Source organism: Hetaerina americana, unplaced genomic scaffold (assembly GCF_022747635.1).
Source record: "Hetaerina americana unplaced genomic scaffold, ioHetAmer1.1.p SCAF_24, whole genome shotgun sequence".
NCBI classification, from domain to species: domain Eukaryota; kingdom Metazoa; phylum Arthropoda; class Insecta; order Odonata; family Calopterygidae; genus Hetaerina; species Hetaerina americana.
In genome coordinates, this window is record NW_027286808.1 from 6369582 (window position 1) to 6386146 (window position 16565).

The window sequence follows — 16565 nt, forward strand, 5'->3', positions numbered from 1 at the left end:
ATCGACATCATATCCTCCAAGCCACCAGGAAGGTGAGTGGCAGGGGGTGTATCCACACCAGGCATGCACAGCACACGAATAAAGTCACGCACCATGCGGGAGCCTCACTGCAGAAAAAAAGTTAACTTACAATGAACTGGTAAATGCTTATCAGAAACTATAAAAATGCACATTGTGCCACCACCATTTCTAGTAATGTCATGCTACAATATAAGTTTCTTGTTAAATATAGCCTCAACTACTTTAAATAAGTGTACGCATCAATGCGTAAACATCGTCATACACATGCAAACATGTGTATTCATATACATTAATACGTAGTAATAGTGTTTAGGGGAGGCGACCGACAGCTGAGGTCATTTGCGCCATTAGGGATGGACAGGAAAGAATGAAGGGTGGAGAGAAACCCGGCATCGGCATTAGCATACTTTTAACGAAAGGTGCCAAGGGGTCAGCAGCTTAACGTCCCATCCGACGGACGGCGTACCCACTCAAAGTGCCCTCCACAAAGCACCTCAAGTAGGGATCGAGGTACCTCTGAAAAATATTCAACATTGCCGGGATTTGAACCCGGGCTCTCTCGGTGGGAAGCCAGCACGATAGCCACTGCACACATTAATACGTATGGACATACGAGCCCACACATACATACCGACATACTATACTATATGTTTATATACGCAATGATGATTCTATGTAATCCCTAGTTGATGTGAGCGGCAGCTTTTATTGTCTCTAATTCAAGTGCTCACTAATGAAACTGTCACTTCAGGTTTGTTTCAGTATTTATCATTCTGTTTCAAAAGGCTTGTTTATTTCTCTGTACAACTCCTGGCACTGCGATTCATGGTAGTTTTCTTTTTTTAGGTAAAAACGCGTAATTACAGTTACTAATAAATAATCGCAATGAAATTGCTTTCATGGAACCTAAATGTTATCGTTTTTTCATTACTTTTAGGAAAATGCGTCTTTTAGCTATTAATTACAGCGCCGGTAATTAGAGTTTTCACATAAGGATAGATTAATAAAAGAAAAGGCTGAATATGGCCTGGATAATCTAAGGACGGCCCCAGAGTCGATAGTCGGAATGAGTGTGTGCATGAAAGTTTGAGCGTGCCAACAAAAAAAAAGGGATGAGATTTGTTTAATGCCGACACCCGAAGCATTCTCGATGAAAATCCCATTCCGTGTCGAATGGAGTCGATTCGAGGTGTTGCACGGCCGTCCCTGCCCCCATTTCCGCCCCCCCCCCTTTCCGCACTCACTCTCCCGCGATACCCATGCTATCGTTGCGGAGCGCGGCAAGCCCGTCGAGTCTTAGTGTGGGGCTGGAGAGATGGGGCGAAGGGGATTCCGGGGGGCCGAAACGCCGTGGAGGCCGGTGTGCAGGGAGGGTGGCGTGGGAGAGGGCGGACGCAACCGTGGGGAACGGGAGCGGGATAGTGCCGATGACATTGCGGGGAGGCTTTTTTTGATCACCAGCTACCCTGCCCTCCCGGTCCAAGAGGTCAAAATCCTCACCGCAGCCCAAATTAGCGAGCACCACCGTCAGCCACTAAACATTTCTCACGTTGCACCGCTTGGTTTCTTGTTGATAAGTATTATTTCTACATTAAATTGTGCGATGAAATTATTTTTCTCAGTTTACTATGCATATATACTCGTGTCCATCATTTCTTCCTCTCTCGGCGGTTTTTTTGTAAAATCCTTCCTTTGAAGACATTTGCCAGGTGTGACTTTTGATGAGGTTTACCGGTGGATTGTGAAATTGATTTTAATTATATTTAGGGGAGAATTAACAGTTTTAAAGCAAGTAGTTCGGAAAACATAGCTCTTAGGGAGATCCGATTTACGCAACCAGCGTAATTATGCTGCGTACATTTTCTGTAGCAATCACGTCATGTAGTCGTACAATGAGTCTTAATTTATGGAGACAGAATCCTTTCATAACTTTTCCGCGACCATTTGTGGAAGTATTTACTTTTCGTTTAACCCACAACTTATCCTTATTTTACTAATTTTTAGACGTGATTTTACCTGCCAGTTTGCGTAAAAAAATTAAAGCAAATAGGGCATTTCATTTCGGGGAACTGAATTATTTCTCTCATTCAATTCAAAAACCGGAAAAATAGCTTGGCTTGCTCAGGGACTCCTCTCTACCGTTAACGTTAGGTGTCCTCGCGAGACACCAGAAACTTGTCCTTGGATTCCCTTGTGAACTCAGCCGAAAAAATAAATTTTTCTTACAATTCTGTGAGCCTCCACGGTTTTTGTATAAATGTACAAACTTATCTCTTGATCGCCAAAAATGTGGCTGGATTTTTAACTCCTCGTGAACTCTCAGTGAGAAACTAAAACAATGTCTCAGGAAAATTAACTATCCTCAAGGGGTACAAATTCGGAGACTCCTTATTGTCTGTTGAGGGTGTTTTGCCATCAAAAACTGTATTCAATCTCTCATTGCAGTAGATAATAACTACAGGCGACAGTGTGTTCGCTGAGTCGAAGTAGAAAGATGAACGAAGAAAAGTCTGGTGTTGATTTCAGTGTACGTGTATTTAAATATCGTCGATGGCAAAAATTGGCTAAGGGTAAAAGGATGAGTGTAGAGTGACTACATGATGATTATCGTTTGTAAATTAAGTAGTTTGAAGAATGTTACGAACTTTTTGTCAGTCATTCATTTGAAAACCATTTAGTGTAATGTCTTTGAGGCTCCTCGTATGAAATTACTTTTTTGTGTTTGTAAGTGCCAGAACGAGTTAGGTGATATGTCAATCTTTTTATAGATTGTATTATACTTTTATATAGCTTGTTACAGATTATGTTGCTTTTAGAAAACTGATATGCTACCACGCAAATATTCTATGATATAAATATTAGATAACCATGCCTTCGTGTCAAGTTGTCGCGACACCAAATGGAATTAAACGAGAACGTAAACCTGGACGCCATATCTTCGTCCTCGTACTCCCTCTTACGGTGAGCCTAGAATTTCCATCACCTGCCCCGGACCAGCGTGCAGCGTAAGGGTTAAGCAAGCAGTTTGGAAACGTGACATGGTCGACGGAGACCTTCCCTTAACCGAGGACTAGGTTCATTTCCTCGAAATTGCCCCCAAGCTGGGGCTTTCCGAACACTTTCCCAACTCTTCCCTCGACCCTCCCTCCCAACGCCCTTTCATCCATAAAAGTCCGGGGTTGTCATTAGTCCGCCGTAATACGCCGTTTTCGAGGGCCTCTCCTTGCATCGAAATGGGCCCGTAATGCTCTCCGGGCGTAAACTATTCGGTCACATTTTCTTTTCAACCCACTGAATGTCTTAGGAACGTGATTGCGTGGGGAACTTAAGAGATACAACTCCACGTGGCTCGACCGTTTAACTCGATTAAGAAAGTGGTTTACCCAGTTACTGTGATTAATTCTTAAAATTCAAGGAATACACGTAGAAAAGCGAGGGTAGTTCGTGAGAGGAGAACAAAATGATCTCGCTAAAAGTTTTGAAGTACGTATGTTCTCGAGACATCAGGTGTATTTGTTGGTGCATGTGTATACTAGTTGGTAGTTTGTGTGCATGCCTGTGTGTGGGTTATAAGGGTTTTTGCATGAATGTATACCATGTTTTGTTTGTGGATTGTATAAATTTGTGTCTTCTGCATGCGGTTTTTTTCTTAATTACGGGTGGTGCCCTAGCACCCCCCGCCGCATGCCCTTGCGGCGGCTTGCGGGGTATTAAGTAGATGTACATGTATATGAAGTTAATACTCGGGAGAATAGTATTGGGAAGACATGTTGGAAAAATCATGGGCTAATTTTCTTTCGGGGATCGAGATGGTGCGGGGGCTAACGTACTGGCTTCCCACCCTGAGGGCGTGGGTTCAAATCCCGGCGGTGTTGAATATTTTTCAGAGGTATCTCGATCCCCACTTGAGGTGCTTTGTGGAGGGCACTTTGAGTGAGTACGCCGTCCGTCGGATTGGACCCCTTGGCGCCTTTCGTAAAGAGTAGGCTAATGCCGACGCCGGGTTTCTCTCCACCCTTCATCCTTTCCTGTCAATCCCCTATGGCGCAAATTACCTCAGTTGTCGGTCGCCTCCCCTAAAAAAAACTACTACTACTAATTTTCTTTCGTTCGTTACGCAAATCTTTATAAATTACGCAGAAATTTAGAAAATTCAGCGAAAAGACCGCACAAAAAGAATTCGCACAAGGTATTAAGTGATTGAAGGCTATAAATGCGGTGACATGTCGAAAAAACGAAACGATGTTATTTTCATATTGTCTATTCCCGTATTTCTTATGTTGATGAAATGCATTTCGAAGCTAATCAATCGACCTCAAGTATCAACATGCGAATTATATTCGTTCACATTGTTTCATCGTGGTGGTTTATGACAAAGACTCTGCTTTATTATATTTGTCTTATCATTTGCTAACTGCCCGGGTTCTCTCTCCTTGGAGTCTTTTTTGTATGTCTCTCAACGAATTATTTCGACTCGAGACAATACGTCACTAAGAAAAAACAGGGGAGAAGGAACGTAAGATGACAGGAGTAGAAATCTTAGGGTCGTTGGAAATACTAGCAATTCTTTCGGTACCGGTTGTCTTTACCATTCGGTAACGAGGCCTTCGACTGTTTGCTTTTTGAATTAGGAACGTTGAAAAACGAAAAGAATACATAGGTGTATGAGTTAGAAAAGTGAGAGCCAATGAACACGAAGTGATACAGCCAGAACTTTGAACAGAAGACTTTGACCGTTAGAACCTTCGTGAGAAACGCTCTTCAAAACAAGTTCGTCAGTGCGTCGACTTGATCTGTTTGTTTTGGCGGTCCATATCTGCTGTGCGTGTGGCGGAGAATAGAATGGTTGGGTCCATAAGAGGAGGAATCATTTTGAATCGTCCTAATTGAGTACCTGTTTCATTTTTGGTCAGTTGAATTTGATAGAGAAATGTAATGAAAGCTGTATCTTTTTCAAACAATTTTCATACGCGTATTCTTTCATTCCTGCCATGATTGCGTCAACGATTTCGGTCGTCCCGTACAAAATCGTTGGTGATGTCATCTAAGGTTTAAAATATATGAGGAGTTAGACAGGGTTCGAGGCTCTATCTTTGGGAATTTTTCAGCGTGTGAGACATATTTTCTGCCAAGATCATTGAAATTGAAAGATAGTTACTTCGTTTCGTTAGACTCGATCTGATTTCGGAGCATTCCGCCTGGATTTGACTGAAATAGCCGTATGTAGATATTAGATAATTTCTTAAATAGTCTCCTTTGAAATAAATACTTGCATATGTGATTGGAATAAAACATGAATACCGTGAACACGGAAAGGACGGTTATTTGGTTACACCAAGAAGCCTAAGAACTCGCGATGTGTTTGTGGACCCGGTTATCGCAGCTCAGGCACAATTTGTTTGTACTCTCGCAGCGTTCCTTCCTCGAATTTCCCCTCAACCGACGTACGAGTCCGGTTGTTCAACTTCGTGCTCGCGATGGAGGAATCCGAACATGATTCTGCATGAGGTTTTTGTCTGATAAAGGCGAAATAAATTGATGTTGCTTAATTATCACGACGAAAATCTTCTAATTCTGATTTTATTTACCTATCAACGGAGAAGATTTATGCATTCGGGCATATTTATTCGCAAAAGGCTTGTGCCCTCTAACCTCCCACCGTACGTCCTTGGGGCGTATTGTGTTCATGTACATCTACATAATACCCCGCTAGCCGCCGCAAGGGCGTATGGCGGGGAACATGAACATGTACATGAACAAATCCGGAAATTCTTTTGAATCGCCATTATATTTTTCGGGGATACCTCTCCAGGGATTCGGGTGTGAATCTGACCTTTGGTATGGACTCAGTCATGTATAATTATGATTCTATGAAAACAGGAGACAAAGGAGACAGTTTAGTGGCTTTTAATTTCTCAATGACTTCTCCCCCTTCAAAAATCGCGTCCTTAAAGGCTGTTTTCAGGTTTTTTTGAACGATATTTTTCAATTTCTCCGCAGCCATTGGTAATGACAAATCGTTTTCACGAAGGGTGGCGTTTACGTTCCCATCACTAAATGGTGCTTACGCCCGTAACTTTTTCTTCCTTCAGCTCGTGAAGATTTGAACGGCCGATGGAGAGCGGTAACTGAAAATATCGGCTTTATTCGGGCGAATGCGAGACCATTAGAGCATTGTGGATATTTTCTATAAGCATAGAGTGAAATCAATACACATACCTGTCGCATTTCGGCAGCAAAAACTGATGCAGTCCTTCAAAGGTCGTACAAACGAAGTTTCACCGCAAACCTGGGTTTTCTCTCCATATTTATGCGTCGGAAATGTGCGAAATTGAACCTCATTTTCTTCATTCTGTTTAAGCCATGGGTAGACTGGAAATAAAATCTCTCAAACTGAATGATTCTAATCCATTCTCAAGTTATCGATATCCGAAAGAACGGTGAATTTTCTCATGGCTTCCGTGTCTCCCGTAAGCGGAATCATCTTTATCCTCGACATCTAACCAAGGGCCAACGTTCCAAATTCACCCCATACCTCCACGATACCCAATCAAGCTACTTCTCCAGGAAACAGCAGCCACGGGATTACTACCATTAGCAGGGCCTATAACGATTGTCCAGAGCGACGATTTACATCCAATCCTGCCGTGGCCTCCGGCTTTCGTTCAGGGCAGTAATCTCCTCGTTGTCGGGGAGAGGAGGCGTAATTAGAGCGTTGCTCGCCGTGTTGTTAAAAACCCAAGGGGGTGCATCGTTTCCCCCTCGAGAGCTCTCCCCGACGGCCTCGTCGTGACGACGCTCCAGCGGACGGGCTCTCTCGCAAGGCAAGGTACCACGGCGTGTTTGGCAATTGCCCTTGAGGGAGGAACAACCCTATCTTCTCGCCGGAAGGCACTGCGGAATTCTGGTTCATTGGGAAACTCGTCGGTGGCAATCGGTTCTCCGGCCCCCGACCCTTTCCCATTAGCGAACCGCAACGGCACGGAATTCGTTTCCCTCGAACCGATGATCTTTTCGTCCTCGTGGATGCGCAATCGCCGAAGCGAAAACTGTCGTACCAAAAGCGAGTTTTCTCTTACTCCAACGCGGCACTTGGTAGTCGTTGTCGGACCTTCCACAATGGTGCTGTCATGACATTTCTTCGTTGCTATCTCGCCATTCATTTCATTCGTTTGAGATCGATGAGTGTTTTTCTTGCTTTTTCACCACGAGACACGGTGAAAATAAAGTCTTACTTTCTGCACACAACAACAGAAAACTCGACAATATTTTTGTTTTGAGGTGAGGAAATTATTTCGCCTTTGCCATGATGTGATGGAATTCTTGTAAAATGTTATACGATTTTACTTGGCACCAGAGGCGATTATAAACCCCTGTGGCATGAACGCTCACACGTGCGTTTCGATACACAGAAATGGGATATACATGTCACGTATTTACGTTTCAAATTTTCATGATTAATCATTTTCATAATTAAAAATTGAGTTACAAAAGAATCATATTCTTTAAGGTTTTTAAAGTTCGAAACGACCTAAGCTGCTGAAGCGTCATAAAATAATGATTTTACTTTCTCGTCTAATGTGATTCGAAGGAATGAAGAGGAGGATGAGAGGGGAAGAAAATCGTATTCTTAATGCCTATCCTCGGAGAAGGAGACGCACAGGAATCACAAATACTCTTTGACGCCTCATATTGTACGTCAGAAAGGAAAGTGCACACATTCCAAATATTCAAGGAATGAATGCAAGTCTTCCTCCATTCGGTATTATGGCTGTATGCTTCCAAAGTATACCATTTGTTCCCAACTCAAACGCTGAATTCCTCCGTCATGGGTTCGTCCTCCTTCATGGGTTCGAAACTTTAAATTCGGGTATTTGGAAGTATAAATGCGTGTAAGTCAGACGGTCAAATCCAAAAAGGGAACGGTAAAATAAGATTTGTATTCCTCATTAATTGCAACAAAAATATAAAAGTTGATGGTGATAACTGCTTTGTTTTGGGACTTTTTTCATTTTCGTTGCATGTTTGTGGGGATTATCATCCGACTAATAATAGGGTTCTCGTGATCTGAGCTGAGCAACTCTTGACGAAGACTCGTCCGATATTTCACATGTTTAAAATTTTATTTTGTGATCCACTCGTGTTTACTCCAGGTGGACTTATTTTACGCCTTTCAACGAGGCAGCGTTGGGTCTGGCAGCTCTTTTTTAGTGGAAAGTTTGAGTGATGGAGGGCATCCGTAAGAGCGGAAGTCTCCTGAGACAATACGATGTCGAAATATCCCATTATGTTGCTTAACCTTCTCAGCCGGACAAAGGATTTGAAAATTCCACAGTGGAAATGTTGAAATTATACGGCACGTGTATTCCCGGAAATTACCTGTCGTAAAATTCCGGAGTCAATAATTATTTTGCAGCCGAAGTACGTGTATAAAAGAACAGGATTTTATTCATAGGAATACAAGATTAATCGGCAGTTTTTTTAGTTTTATTTATCTTCAGTTCTCTATATTACCTCCTTCTATACATTATTAGGTAATAACCTAATAATATTGCCTCCACTATCTGGGATGCCCCGTGTCGCTTATTCCTGTAATCAAGATTTCCTTGAAATAGCACCTGATTTCAAGCTTTGACTACTACAATTCGCGTTCTGGGAACTTGAATTTCGGACTAAAATTCCGTAAAAACTGTTCCTCTTTCCCTGTCGTAACCCTCATCCAAGCGGAAACTTCCAAGGATATATACGTGCGATATGTAGTTCCCATGGAACTTGTTTTTACGCCGTTTTCAAGTGGTTGTTTAAGCGTAGAGATTTCGAGGCCAACACTCCTGGGATAGAAAAATACCTATTTGCTTGGTGGCCTTCGGCATTCATAGTGGGCCGAATTTTCCAAGGCTCTACGCCTAATACACCTAATACCCCGCAAGTTATCGCAAGGGTGTATGGCGGGGGTGTTAGAACGCTCGCCTTTTATGTCCAATAGATAAATATAAGCGTATATTTCACATCGTAAACACGTACATTCACATTCATATATGCCTATCTACGTCACGCATTAATGGATGTGTTCGAATTGAGTTTGAAATTTCGCTTTTTGAGTTGAAAAAGTAGGTTTGTCTGATTTTGTTGCGATTGTGTATCTTGCGATGGAAGAAAGAGGGCTTAAATCTTTCAGGAATGACATTTCTCTTATTTTATCATAGGGTTCCGATTCGCCAGTGTAATGTGGGGTCATAATAGTTCCCTCGGTGTCACTAGTCAACTCTTGGTGAACTCTAATGGCATGGATAATTTATTTCTTTGATGTTTTTAAATTGACAAGCATCATCGCGATCTCATTCCTTTGTTTTCGAAACCGAACCTAAAAAGGAACCGTTTCTCTACTCATTGCATCGACAGTTTGCTGTCACACATAAATGTGGCCAAAGAATAAGTTTGTGTCGTCGAAAGCAGTCTTGTAGGAAGTACAATCTCTACAATTTCTAACCTTACGTCCATGGCAGTTAAATAATTAATGAAAATGGTGACCACCGCCCTTGTAAAAGGAGCTAGGGTTTTTGAAAAGTGGTCAGAGTGTAGCGTTGCTTAAAAGCTCCGTGATTTGAAAGTAATCGTGAGGTCATTATTTCCCCTGAAGATTATTTTTCTCTCCTCCCCTTTATCTGGAAATCCTGCCACTGCCAAACATTCCACACCTATTCCTGGTGGTACAAAGAGTTGTCGGTCGCCTCCCCAAATAACTACTACAACTACATGGTGTTGATAAAATGAAATCCACTCGCCGGAATCAACTGAATTAAAGGCAGCTGCATTTATGAAAAATAACTCCTGTATTGTGTCACTTGAACTTTCTCATACTTAGGTCTAAGGCAACTGACATGGGAAACCTGGATGGTAGCGAGTATTTATTCAATACTTAATTAGCAATTCAGTGCTGTTTACTCAGCAATTTTTTGCGACTCCAATTATAATAGACGCCAGTACTCAAAGTAGATTTTAACATCGAAGATCTAGTGATTGAGTGATAATTTGGAGGCTATAAGTTTGTCCTTTCGCATGTGGTAATACCCAAATTACCTATTATCGGCGCTGTCAGATTCATACCAGAACGTCTATTTCTTTCAACAGCGTAGTGAATCACTTGTGTATAACCTCTGGAGTATAGGCTCGCACCATTCGTCTGGAAAAGTCCATTATATCCATCCTGTGCACGTCAAAATGTTTGAGCCAATTATATCTCATGTGATTTCACCAATCATCTGTCACGGTTCACAATGTGAAAGGCCGCCCTGGCAGGGCAGGCCCGGCATGTTCTGGCCAAGACCTACCAGCTAGTGGTAGGTGGTCCGTATCAACATGATTCATTTTACAGCACATCGGTGAAAATTTGGCATCCGCTACTTCATATGAATCTGCTAGATAAAATTAAGTCGTAATTTCGAATATTTCCAAGTTGTTTGACATTCACGACGTCATGGTGTGGAATTCGAGTTAAATATTAGAAGGCCGAGATAGAGGAACTTGGGCGTGGTAATCCCCAAAGAAAAACCTTGCTTGACAGCCATAATTACCGATTTTCTATATAGAAATATACCAGTTTTCCCCTTTCACGTGAGGATAATGTGCCACTCTTTCCTGCCGTAAATGTTCATACTTTTATGTAATTCTTCTACGATTTTTTATTGAAGGTACTTAGAAAACTATTTATTAGGATTGTGTGCGTTTGCTGTATTTCCTTTCCTCCCTTACGTCAATAACAGACCCAACATACTATACCTTTATCATTTTCCTTAAATTTAAAAATGTAATTGACTTTTGGGGCGGCATGAATCCTGCGATTTTCTCTTCGTCACAGTCGGAAAGATAAGAGCTTGCCCGAGATAAGAACATTACTCTTCTCTTTCTTTATAACCCTAATAATGAAATTAGAGCGGCTATCTTCCTTATCACTAAGGTAACATTTATTGAAGACGAGAAAGCAACATAGAGAGAGATAATGACACATCGCAACGATAAGAAGTCCATTTATTTTGACTATGAATGTCGAGCGTTGTCATACCTCGTGATGGCATGTTAAAAAGACGGCGATTTTGCATTTCTAGCGCGTTATTTTGCGAGGACACTTGTCCGATATTTGGAAGAGATGGGAATTCTCGAATTCCCATCTCTTCCATTCCCATCTGATTCCATTCACTCGAAAATCGATTATTTTTCTATTTCCAAACACCAAATTCGTCATATCGGTTCGCCAAACCCAAGATTATGGGTTCGAGTCCCTTCTGGTAGGGTTTTAAACTGTGGCGGTTCCATCCCTGGGAAAGAAGATGACTTACCTAATTATTGGGATCCCAGGGACACGTCGAGAGTTTAGGAGGACGCCTCGATAGCTTAACTGGCTAAAGCACACGACCGGACATTGAGGGATCCGGATTCGAATCCCGGTCAAGGCGAATGATTTTTACACTCTGAAATTATTGCATTCGATCAATTCCATTTAATCTTTTGTTGTCTCAGGCGTAACTTTGTGGAATTTGCATAACATATTGAAATGTAATGAAATAATCGACTTTGTAATGCCACACACTTTATTTAAAAACACGACCCAGGTTTCGACGTTGAACGTCATCATCAGGTCTTTCATCATCAGATCCTGATGATGACGTTCAACGTCGAAACCTGGGTCGTGTTTTTAAATTAAGTGTGTGGAATTACAAAGTCGATTATTTCATTACATTTCAATATTCCTTTTAATCTTATTAAATCGGGCAATTCCCCGATTTTCTGAAGCCCCTCTTCACAATTACATTAATCGACAAACTCTCTGTTTAGCATGATTAGCACTTGTAGTGCTAATCATGCTAAACATGGTCATGTAAGGGTTTTAGCAGATCTAGTTATTAGCACTGCTACACTATCTAAGCTCCATCTAACAACATTATACCTAACATGACTCTAAATATCGCACACTAACACCCCACAGTGTGTATGTACAATAAACCAGTTTTTCGCTCCACTTACTTAGTGCCTCCTTCATGCCATCCAAAATGCTTAATGTTTTCCTCCCTCTGTCTCACTCGAGATTCTGCCCTCTGTCACAGTCTTTAATATTCCATTTACTCTCATTATCTCATGCCTTCTTCTTCTTTATATTTCTCCAAAGTGCGCTATTACTTTAATGTCATGATTTTATTTCAGGCCCAAGATGAAAATGTGAAGGAAATAAAATTATTTTGTCCTTTTTTTCTAATTTCTGTGTCAGTAATGTACCTGAATACTGGATAACTCTGGACCTTCACAGCCGCCTTGCTTTAAATTCTAATGCTCTGCATACTTTAAATTATACTGTATTGTTTAGAGGTCATTTTATTCGTCTTTTAACATTATTTCATTTTATTTTATAACCTGCTAATCCGTCGTAATATATCGGGTAAAAGTTTTCCTGATATATAATCTGTTCTATGTCGCGCGTTTTCCCCAAGAAAATGTCTCTTGGACGAACTCAGAAGTTTCCATAATTTCATAGAATTTCTTCTACTTCTATTTTATTCATATACATATTGCTGCAATAATGAAAATGTTCTATGAATATAGGTTCTACTTTAAGAAATGTGCAATCAGGTTCATTAAAATAGTATGTATCACAAAATTACTACAGCTATTAATTATTGCGCATATTAGTTTAGCCATCATTACTAAAAGATATTTTCTTAATTTGCAGGAAATTGGGTTTGGACTTGGTTCCTCGCATTGGTGCTCAGATGGTGGATCCAGACTTGATGAGCATTGTGGAATTGTATCACCTGGTGAGTGGAAAGTGATTGAAATTGTTGCATTTAGGGTGATACATTTTTTTGTGCTAGTGGCACCAACCAATCATGCGATGAGTTATGTAACCATGTTAGGGAGGAGGATTCAGAGGCTGACCATGGGAAAACAGAAAATTGAGAAGGGGAAGAAAAATAGTCATGAAAGTGAGCGAAAGTAATAACCACAGGAAAGGAATGCACTTTCTTATGATAAATCCATCAAATGACGCAATGACCATCTCTACAGGGGCTGTCCCAAAAATTAGTTGAATAAGTTCGGAAAAAATGTATTCCAGATGGAAAACAAATCATTAAAATTCTTCAAAATAGCACCTTTGTGCATCGATACACCGATGCCAGCGCTTCCTGAAGGCATCGAGGGAAACTTCGTTCAGTCACCTCGTCACGACCCCTTAGACGTCATCCAGCATTCCAAAATGGTTGCCTTTCAAGCTCCTTTTGGTTCTTGGGAGCTAAAAGAAGTCCGGTGGTACCACAACTGGCTGTAGGGTGGCTGGGGTAACGTCCAAAAGATCTCTCAAGATTGTCCCACACTCAGCCTAATGATCTTACGACGTCACCTTGGGACTATCTTGGCACACACCTTTCTCATGGCTAAATCTTCTACAAGAATGCGATGCGTTGCGACTTTCGGAATATTGCACTCTTCTGCGATCATTCTGGCACTAAGGCGTCGATCGGAATTAAGCATGTCTCTCACTTTTTGCACATGTAATGTGTTGTTGACGAGCGTCCAGGGCCTCGTCGCCAACCTCCTCTCTACCCTCCCGAAACATATTGTGCGAACGGAAAAACATTCTTTGGGGCCTTACTTCTTCTTTGCATTAAAATAGTGGTCATACCAATAGCGGTAATAACCATGGTCATATTCTCCGAATCCGATTTTCGAGCTTAATGCAAAATTTTATTGTATATCGTTGCTCCATGGAATATGGCATCGTGCATTCGTGTCGCGATTCTCGAAAAGGGTCCAGCCTAGTAGCTATCCGCAACTGAAACGGCGCGTAGACCACTGATGCGGACTGCGTTGCTTTCCTAAGACCTCCCACCGCCATTCCTATCTCTGGGAGAGAGGAAAGGTGGTGGAACACGTTGTCCTGTGTCTGGGAGAAAGGGAGGTCTCCAACTACACGCTAGGCACTCAAAACCTGAAATAGCAATAATGAAAAGGATGGGCTTCTCCACTGGAAAAATATGCCCGCTCTTTTAATATATTTTTTTAACATGTTCAAAAGACATGTCATCTATGCTTATTCAAGGAAGATTTTATGTGAAGGTATATGAATGAATTGATTGACAGCTGCTTTCACATTTCACAAGCAGCAATGGGCACACTAATTTATAGGTGACCTAAAATATGGAAGAATCTTAAATTAAAGTGATTGTAGTATTTGGACTCCTAACCACCTACTTTTGTCACACTTATAAAAAATACCAGTATATAACCTTGTTTAATTCCTGGCTACTTGTATTCGATGGTTTCTGGCTCAGCTTTGTGGAAGTCCATGTTTGTCAAATGAGAAATACATTGTGCTCTTCATTTAACTGACCTGACTTCTGTAATTAATCCTTAAAAATTTCATAACTTTTTAGGAATAGATAGTGGTTCTTGTTCTTAAAAAATTCTCTGCTGGCTCTGGTTACCAGCACAGTCAATAAATAAACTATTTATTCATCCACCCTAATCTTATGTGCATCAGTGTCCTAATTGCAAATTTATTCATATTTTAATATTCCTTTGCAGCATGTACAAGGAACTGAAAACTCTCAAGGAGCTTCAGTAAGTACCTATCATTTATACTGTTGCATATTTTAAGTAATTTTCATTCTTGAAAACGTTGTTTCAATTAGTTTATTCATAACATTAAATTAAATATCATCAAGTGTTGACTCACAAAATCTTCTGTTACCTACTATGCAGTCCAGAGGAACAGTGAGACGGAAGGAGAGTTCACGGAAAGTTCTGACACACCACCTTTATTTTTGTATGCGTGACTTTGGCCATAGAGTGGGTGAAGACACCGAAATATATTTCTCCCTTTATGATCCAAAAAGAGCCAAATTTATCAGGTAAGCTATTCTGTAATTACTATATATATACTATGTTGATTATTCAGTTTTTATTTGAGTCAATCGGACAAATTTAAATGGAGGAAATTTTTCAGGCTTATATTGTGGAAGTTATCTATCATGGAGGATAAATACCTTGTAAATTCCACTTAGCCAATTTTTTTAATGAGACCTAGATTTTGATACTTTGTGTGTCAGAGATTACCTGGAGATGAGATAATGTCGAAATTTTGATCAGATTTATTGAAATTATTTAGTGGAATTCACAAAGTACCTACTTCTCATTTTTTGTGTGGTCAAATTTTGTTAGCGGTTGTCATTCACTAAATGAAATATCATGTTTCAGTGAGAGATTCCTTGTGCGAATATCGAAGGATGGATCCACGAATACCCTGGACAAACTGCATAGCAACTGTACCGTTTTTTGTGTAAGTCGAAAAACCTTTAAATTAATTGGTCTGCATAAATTTGAACTTTACAGCTTTGCCTACTTATATTATCTGAACTCAACTGTCAGAGACTCATTTCTTGAAGTACTAAATCCTAGACAATAGCCATAATTACAACACCCGAAGACATTTATGAAGCATTTTTATTCAAATTGTGAGGAATATAATTTGTAATATAATTGTGCCAGAACTTCCTGCAAGACCATAGGTGGCCCAGGGAAAGGATCTGGCCTTCCTGATCCTGATGTCTAAATTTCACATGCTGTCGGGCTTAGTATTGAGTGAACTCTACCATCACCCATCAAACCTTGAACCTTTGGTTAATAACTGTGTTTATGGTTTCAAGTTGGAAAGTTGGATGATTATCTCAGTATTTATGGCCATAATTTCCTCAAAGCTCATGTAAAAGATACGTTTACTCCCTGAAAAAGAAAGAAGTTTTAAAAAATATAGTATGTAATATGATGAGAAAATGAAGACCATTGAAGACAGTGGCATTCACCAGCAGGAAGGAGCTGATAGTATAGATCTCACTCACCAACCAATCTCACTTCAAATGTGTTGCTTCTCCTCTAGGATCTTGGGAATGCTGACTTGGGTCGTGGTGAGCTGGTCATTGTAGCCCATGTGATGAGGTTAGGGAAGATGCTCTACTCCGAGTCCTCATCCAAAAAGTCTTCCTCCTCTTCCAACTCGTCTGCCTCATTCTCCTCCACCTCCACCTCATCTTCGTTGATAAGCAACAATGTGTTCAAGAGGCCGCTTGGGTGTGCCGTGCTAAACATAGGAGAGATGCTAGCTGCCAACACTCCCTCAAATCACAGCAGCAGTGGATCCCTGAGCTCAGCTTGGTTCTCCTCCACTCCCTCCCTCACCTCATCCTCTTCATGGTCATCAGAGGAGCGGGAGTTCACTTTCCGTGTACATACATGCGAAGAGAAGGATTTCCACCAACTCCACGATTTATTGATTCGCAAACAGGGAGGAAAATACAACCCGCTATCAGGACAGCCCAATTATGGTGAGAATTTGACTGTTTCACACCAGCTATTATCCTCAGCATTTCATTTCATGGGCTTTTATTTTTTACAAAAGATTTACCATAATACTGATGTGCCTAATATGTATACATTTTTTTTCAAAATGTAATGAAGGTGACCTTTTTCTTGAAAAATAGTGCACCTTGAACTTGATA

General features: G+C 40.9%; 1 protein-coding gene across 1 annotated transcript in view; it reads left to right on the forward strand.

Moving 5' to 3' along the window:
• spg (dedicator of cytokinesis spg) overlaps positions 1-16565 on the forward strand; it is a 248198-nt gene that overhangs the window by 180979 nt on the left and 50654 nt on the right. Inside the window, exons 7-11 of the mRNA XM_071586700.1 lie at positions 12743-12827; positions 14596-14631; positions 14773-14921; positions 15268-15349; positions 15947-16391. Coding sequence (XP_071442801.1) covers positions 12743-12827; positions 14596-14631; positions 14773-14921; positions 15268-15349; positions 15947-16391 — 797 coding nt within the window. The remainder of the gene's footprint in view (positions 1-12742; positions 12828-14595; positions 14632-14772; positions 14922-15267; positions 15350-15946; positions 16392-16565) is intronic.